The following is a 7,641-nucleotide window of genomic DNA, read 5'->3' as shown; positions in this document are numbered from 1 at the left end:
TGACTGCCAAAAACTATACTGTCATTTGAAATCCCCTTGTCTTTAGCATGGCATATCATATGGTATGTCATACAAAGTCTATTGTATGTTATACATTACCTATGCGGCTTTACTTGCCAGGCCTCTCTATCCTTCTTCACCATCTGAATTGAAATATGCCCAGGTATCTTATTCTTATGCATTTAAGGGAAAGTAAGCATACTAATAACACCTCTGTGCAATGACTTATTCGTGATAACAAACAAAGAACCTACTCAAATAAATGCCCAATTGAAACGAGTGAGGGATCCTTCTCAAGTTCAACAGTTCCAACTATAGAAGTGCTTCTGTTCTTCAAAAATCGGCTGTACCATTTTGCAGAGAGCTTTGGGTGTCTCTTCAACTCTGGATCATCCCTATCAACATAGTATAGGCCAAAGCTAGATTTGTATCCATCCAACAACTCGAACAAATCCAAGAAAGACCAGGCAAAATACCCCTTTATGTTTAATCCATCTCTGACAAATTTTGGGGTGATGCAGAATATCAGAGAACGCATCAAAGGTGTTTATGGGAACACTTACAGAAAAAATAAACCACTGTATTATAATCTAATGATAACTACTTGGTTTCTTCTAGTTCAAGGATTTGTGTTCTGTTGCTTGTCAGTGTGTGTTCTGGGCATGTTTGATAAATTATTTACATGAGTCACTTCTCAAGATTAGTCATAAACAGTATAGTTCAATAGACTAGTTATCCATAATTTAGATTCCAGAGTCAAAAACAAAAGCTAGATGGAAGTGATTAAAAAAACAATGATATATTTATTACATGAATTAGAGCAGTGGTAACATACCTCAAGGCATCGAGCACTACACCAATATATCCATGCAAGTATTTCACCCTTGACACGTCTTGTAGTGATGAATCGCTTGCTGTCCGTTGACCTAACAACCCAAAATTTAATCAGTAACTCGCTCAATCATTTAAACTTACCATCTTCCACATGAGTAAACTAGATATCATCAACAGGATTTCCTAATTTACGATTGATACATAAGTATTAGTACATAAGCAGGAATGAGCAAGATTGAAACAAAAATGCCTAATGTAATCAAGTTGCTTTGCTTATAGCAACAGAACTATAATCCCAAGCTTAATATGCAATCCGTATAACATCAAAGGTTGATTTTACTAAACAGTATTCATTGCAATTATACGTAATCTAAGAGAGAGAGGGAGAGAGAGAAACCATTTTCATGAATGAATATAGGAGGATTGCCATAAAGGAGCTTGAAATTATTCAATTCTTCCCGCAAACCCCACGGTGTGACAGGGTACTGAGTCAAGTAAAAGGAAAAGTCAGTTATTTGCACAATGGATACTCTAAAAAGTAGAACCAGTTTACATGACTTTATACTTTATTGTTACCTCTTCATTTGAAAATAGATCCAATCCTGCTGCAAAACCAGAAAAATGGCAACTCATTAGACTGATAAATCATTCTACAACGTTGCCCAACTTTATATTATTTTTTTTATAATATCCAATAGATCATTAGGTTATGTAAGGGGTGTTACATTATTGTTAGAGTGAAATGGTAAATGTGCGAAACTTAAAAAGTTGAACAAATCCATATGTAATGATACCACCTATGATCTAAAAGATTAAGTGTTTATAAGTACTTCTTTCATTATATACTGTACATTCATACTTAAATGTTTAACACTTTAATCTCTTACTAAATTCACTATCCTTTAGCCTGAAGAAGTACTTACAAAACTTTGCAGCCATGTCTGCGTTGAAATCTCTCAATTGGTTCTTAAGGGTGTCAGAATTGTCTGTGATATTGATGTTGGTGTAGTGAATGACTCCTATAAAGTCAAATGAACCCTTGACTTGTTCAGATTCACGAGTTGTGAAAGCCGGAATTCTTACGCCTGCATTTGTCTTCATGGAAATTGGATAGTCTCCATATTGCAAGGGTTCCATAACCCTGCAATAGCAAAACATACTTGTAAAGCTGCCGTGTTTATTATTCTAGGAAATATTGGTATGTCCAATTAAAGAAAGCAATCTTTAAGAAGATAGAATAGCATCAGAATAGGTTAACCATAGAAAGTCATACTTAAGGGAACAAATTAAGAACAAGGGGAAGAAAAAAGTAAAACAAACCAATTGTAGGGTCTGTTGCTTACCAACCAACGAAAAAGTCACGGGCTCGTTGAGTTGCTACCCTGTCTTTCTCTGTATTTGTTTGAGGAAAAAACCCAAACGAGTAGACAGAGATACCAACATATCCATGTTGTTTGTGCTGCAATGTTACATAAGTTTCTTAGAAAAGGAGAACATTAACGCTAAGTATATTTGCTGAAGATTTTGCCATTTATGTAAGATTAGATGACATACCCTGTATTTTTTCCGGTACAATCTGGCCGCTGAAGAGTGAGCTAACAAAATATGATGAACTGCCAAGTAGGGTTCATATGTCGAGTTGCCCCTATTGCTCTTTATAGCACAAAATGGGGGAGAACATCGATGAGGTGGTGAACTTCCCTGATCATACCCACCAAAGGAAAAAACGTTGGGTTCGTTGACAGTCGTCCAATACAAAACTCTGTCGCCAAACTCTCTAAAACATACATCAGCATAGTATGTGAAGTCTCTTCTGCATTTAATCCAAGTAACTTATCAATTAGTATTTATCGATTGAAAAAATTAATTTGACAATCCACATTTTCTTTTACTTCCCTTTATCAATTTAACAATTCTACGTAAAAATAAAATATAAATTAAATTATTAAATTACAAAAATTAATAAAAATAGAGGTGGCACAAGAGTATAAATTTGAAAAGGTCTCAACCTATCGGAACCCTTTATCGATTCAGTTCATAATTTATTGTAACGAACTTGTATGATAGAATTTCAAAATAAGGTGCGAGAGATCGGAGGCATACATGATGTGACGACTAACCCATCCTCCATATTCATCTTCAAGAACCTGTGGAAGGTCATAGTTGTGTAGTGTGACATGTGGTTGGATACCTGCTCCAGAGAAATAGGTAACTATATCAGTTGTAGAATTAGAATAAATTTCAAATTGCTTTATTTATTTTGAGCGAATTCAATGCATGGATAATTTTGCAAGCTAATTAAGAAACCCGAATTGAAGTCTAACCATTGCTGATAAGCTGATTGATGAGATTGTTGTAGTACTGCAATCCTTTGGGATTGACGGGTCCTCTACCATCTGAGGAGAAATTAAAGCTTTTTGAAAGTGTTGAGAAAAGTTTTACCGTACGAAGATATATATAGATATATAAAATAAAATTCAAGGGCTTCGGTTGAGAATCATACTTGGTAACAGTCTGGACCAAGAAATGGAAAATCTATAGGCTTCAAGTCCTGTTTCCACCATCAGCTTCACATCTTCCTGCATTACATATATTTTAGGGAAAATTTTAAATCAAACGATGCTACAGTGTTGGTTTAACGGTTGAACAAAACAGTAGCTAAACTTTGTATTATGGTCATGTTAAATCATTTCATTCCTTTTTGAAAGCAAATCTCAAATTTGTTCCATTTTTTTATGTTTCTATTTAGGTTTTTATTTTCGAAATTTTAATATAACGAGGCCATTTCGGTTAATATTTGAAATTTTTTATCTAATTAGGTTTTTCCTTTAATATGATAAAAATACTATTAAAGAAATGTCACTTACTAATTTATGATTTTTTTACTTTCTTTAAATATTTTTAATTTCTTTAAATGCTTACTTCGTCTCCATGTTAAGAGATGAATTTCTGTTTAGTACCCGGTTTTAGAAATAAAGACATTGCGTCCTTATGTTATGAAAAGTATATGAATAACGACAAAGAAAGAACAAGTTCAACAAATCATCAAAGAAAAAGCTGAACAAAAGAGAAAAAAAGTTGGACAACATAAGAGAGAAGAGAAAAAATGCGACCACATCAGCATGGATTCAATGTCGTTGTTGTCAACATAATGGACATGATCTTATTCATACACTTTTCATAACATAGGACCAAATGTCTTCATTTTTAAAATCGAGGACGAGGTAAGCATTTAAGCCATCTTTTAATCTCAATTTTGATTTTATATTTTCATTTTATCTCAATAAAATATTAATTTTTTAAAATGTGAATTGAATAATTTCTATATAAATGTTTGAGTTAGTTTAATAATAAAAAATTTATAAATTCAAATGTAAAATTTTAAAATAATTTCAAATAATTTTATACATTCAAAAATTAAAAATTTTAAAACAATTTTAAATAAAGTTTAATGTAAAATATAAATATAAATGAATTTTTTTTAAAATATTAATTTTAATAAAAATATTTTATAAAATTTATGTAAAAATTAAATTTTATTTTGAAAAAAAGTAAAAAAATTAGAATTGAATTGAGACAAAATAAATAGAATGATTAAATTGAAACTAAAATAATGATACTTAGCATGTAAGATCACATTTTTATTATCATTTCATATGCCCCTTTGACACATGGTAAATTTAAAAGGAAAAACTAAAAAGTAAAAGTTTTCAAAAAATATTTCAAAAATTAAAACAAGACACATCTTTAACTATGTTAATGAAATAGTAACGAAAAAAAATCTAATTAAATAAAAAAATTTAAAATAAAAATCAAATTGAAAGACATAAAGAAAAAAACTAATTTAAGATTTTCTCACAACTCAACAAAAATTAGTTAACCTAAAAACGTATTAGGGTCGAGCGTATTCACTTTATACTTGTGGTACCCATCACAGGCTACGTCTCCATTTTCTCCATGCACATATCCTGTTCATTAAAAGTTATTGTGAAAAAACTGTCAAATTAAAGTAAGTTTTGAAAATTCTCATTGAAAGATAATGAAAAAAAAATAATAAAAGAGTCTAATATATGATATAACGAGAGTTACATTAACTTTTACCAAATAATACACAGTTAACTTGATATAAAAACGAATTATATAGATAAAAGTATTAGATTATAATTTTATATAATTATAATTAATCATGTGAAATTTTATATAACAATAAAAAATAAATTAAATTATTTATATTTTAATATATACAAAAACATTAAATAACTTTAAATTAATATAATATAATCTACAGAAATGAAACCTTTAACATAAGATTTGTCACATATATTTATCAATCATATCATAAAATTATAATTTTATATCATTATTTATACCAATTTTTTTTATTAAAATTGAATAATAATAACAATAAAATGATTATATAATTCATATTTTAGTATATTTGAAAAAATATATACATTAATTTTAATTTATGAAAACATAAATTTAAATTGTATTATATTAATATATCAATATAATATGTGTAATTGATATATTAATATAATACTATTTATATTAATATATATATATATATATATATGTGTGAGTTTTTTTAATTTATGTAATCTCTAAAAATGTATCAAATTTTATTTCACAAAAAACTTTTTATTCATGCCCTACTTTAAATACAGAATATTTTAATATTTTTTTTTAATTTAAAATAAAAAAATCAAAAATTATTCAAATATTTTTAGAACAATTCTTCCTGCATCTCCGATGTTTCTTATGCACCTCCAATAATTCTTAATATATCCCTTTTAAATAATCACAGGTGTTCGAATGTTGGTTAATACCTAAGATGGTTAAGACATTTTTTAATTTCTTTCAATTTACTTTTTTTATTTTTCATTTAATAATAATAATACATTATAAAATAAAATTTAATACTTTAAATTAAGAGAAAAAATTAAAAAAAAATAATAAATCAAAAAGTTTATTTGCTTTAATTCAATAATAAATAAATATATTTTATTTAATAAATGTTTAACTAAATTAATATTTTACATATGATGAAATATATATTAATATTTTAATTTATAAAATATTATTTATTAAATAAAAATAATTAAAATATATTAAAAATTAAAAGAAAAAAAATGGGAAAAATATATTAACCGTATTTGAAAATACGGTTCACATGTTCAATTTGAATTATTTATGTTAGCCCGTAAATAGGTTCACATATTCAATTTGAATTATTTATATGTTAACCGTATTTTCAATTACGGTTAACAACGTATTTTTTTTATTTTTGTTTTAAGTTTATAATATATTTTATTAATTTTTTTAGTAAATAATATTTTATGAATTAAAATATTAATATATATTTAATTATATTAAATATATTAAATTAATTAAATATTTATTATATTAAAAACATAGCTTTTTGATTATTAAATTTAAGTAAATAATTTTTTGAATTTAAAACATTAAATTTTTAATTTTTTTAATATATTTTATTATTATTATTTAATTAAAATAAAAAATTAAATTAAAATAAAATTAACCAGTATTTGATTAGCGGTTAAGTAAAAGAAAATAATTTAACTAGCATTTGAACACTGGTAAAGTGTTAATCTGTTCGAACACTGATAATTATTAATGGAAAGAATAAATTTAAAATTTTTGGAGGTGCAAGAAGGAACAAGGTGTAGGTCCGTATTTTTAATCTTAAAATTTACCATCTATAATATGAGTATTTTTATCAATTACAATTTATTTGATACACTTTAAAAAGGTTATATAAATTAACAGATTCATATATATATATATATATATATATATATATATATATATATATATATATATATATATAAAGATTCTAAATAACAATGAATTTTGAATAAAAGTTAATTATGTAGTGATTGATGTTATCAAATGTTAAACCTTAATCTCATAATTAAATTATAATTACATATTATTATTGATATTCATGTTAATATTTTTGAAAACTGTAAAAGAATAAAAAAAATTCATATCACACTTTATTTAAAAAATATATATATATATTACCTTAATTTTGTTTATTGTACGGAATTTCGAAAAATAGAAAAATTGTAATCCATATAAAATTGGTAAGAAGGATGGAGAGAAGAAAGAATGAATAGGGAAGGAAAGGAACCAGCGTGTGCAAAGGTATCCCATATGCTACTACTTCTTCCCTCCTCGTTAGCAGCTCCTTCTATCTATTTACAATAACAACAAGACGTTTAGATGAATGAATTGTTGTTACTGTAATATAATATGATGAATATGATAGAATGATAGAAGAAAATGATGATTTAGATGAATAAATGAAGAAGAATAATCTATTGCGAACCTGGTAAGCAGAGGTGCCGGAACCGAAAACAAAATTGGCCGGGAAATCATCTCTGCTATAGGTATCAGCGCCGGCGACTGTTTCCAAAGCCAAATTCAGAAGTAAGAAAGTGAGCATGAAAGCGTTGGTGAAGCATGTGTTTGGTGTTTCCATCGATTCACAGCTTTCTCGTTTCGGTGGCATCATGGACTTCATTTATTACCAGCAGAAAGGAATGTGCCAAAACGGAGTGGTACATCAGTTTCGTCTTCCAATAAAATAAATAATAAAATAAATATTAACGTGTTCAAGTGGAAATTAAATTGTTATTAATCAAATCACTTTCACGCCTTCATACATCTTCCAATAAATATTAACGTGTCTCTGTCAAGTTTACTTAATTTAGATTTTTTTTAATTTAATTTTAATATTTATCAAAAAATAAAATCAAAAAATTAACGCACACAAAAATA

At 27.0% G+C, this 7,641-nt stretch overlaps 1 protein-coding gene across 2 annotated transcripts; it reads right to left on the bottom strand.

The window, feature by feature from the left end:
• On the bottom strand, window positions 1-7,413 carry LOC108324170 (hydroxyisourate hydrolase). Of its 2 annotated transcripts, XM_017557028.2 has the most exons (13): window positions 7,190-7,413; window positions 6,992-7,055; window positions 4,747-4,802; window positions 3,338-3,413; window positions 3,159-3,230; window positions 2,938-3,025; window positions 2,389-2,647; window positions 2,178-2,293; window positions 1,758-1,975; window positions 1,411-1,439; window positions 1,232-1,319; window positions 836-926; window positions 1-497 (listed from the first exon to the last, which is right to left on the bottom strand). In XM_017557028.2, the coding sequence occupies exons 1-13, from the start codon at window positions 7,382-7,384 to the stop codon at window positions 251-253; spliced, it is 1,599 nt and encodes a 532-aa protein (XP_017412517.1). In that variant the 5' UTR covers window positions 7,385-7,413; the 3' UTR covers window positions 1-250. The 2 variants fall into 2 exon arrangements, with proteins under 2 accessions (XP_017412517.1, XP_017412518.1); XM_017557029.2 differs by lacking the exons at window positions 4,747-4,802; window positions 7,190-7,413 and having other exon boundaries at window positions 6,992-7,039.
• Between the last annotated feature and the right edge of the window lie 228 nt (window positions 7,414-7,641).

The sequence above is a fragment of the Vigna angularis genome, chromosome 3 (genome assembly GCF_016808095.1).
Source record: "Vigna angularis cultivar LongXiaoDou No.4 chromosome 3, ASM1680809v1, whole genome shotgun sequence".
In the NCBI taxonomy this organism is placed as follows: Eukaryota; Viridiplantae; Streptophyta; class Magnoliopsida; order Fabales; family Fabaceae; genus Vigna; species Vigna angularis.
The sequence above is the reverse complement of the archived record's forward strand: the minus strand, read 5'-3'. Positions and strand labels throughout refer to the sequence as shown.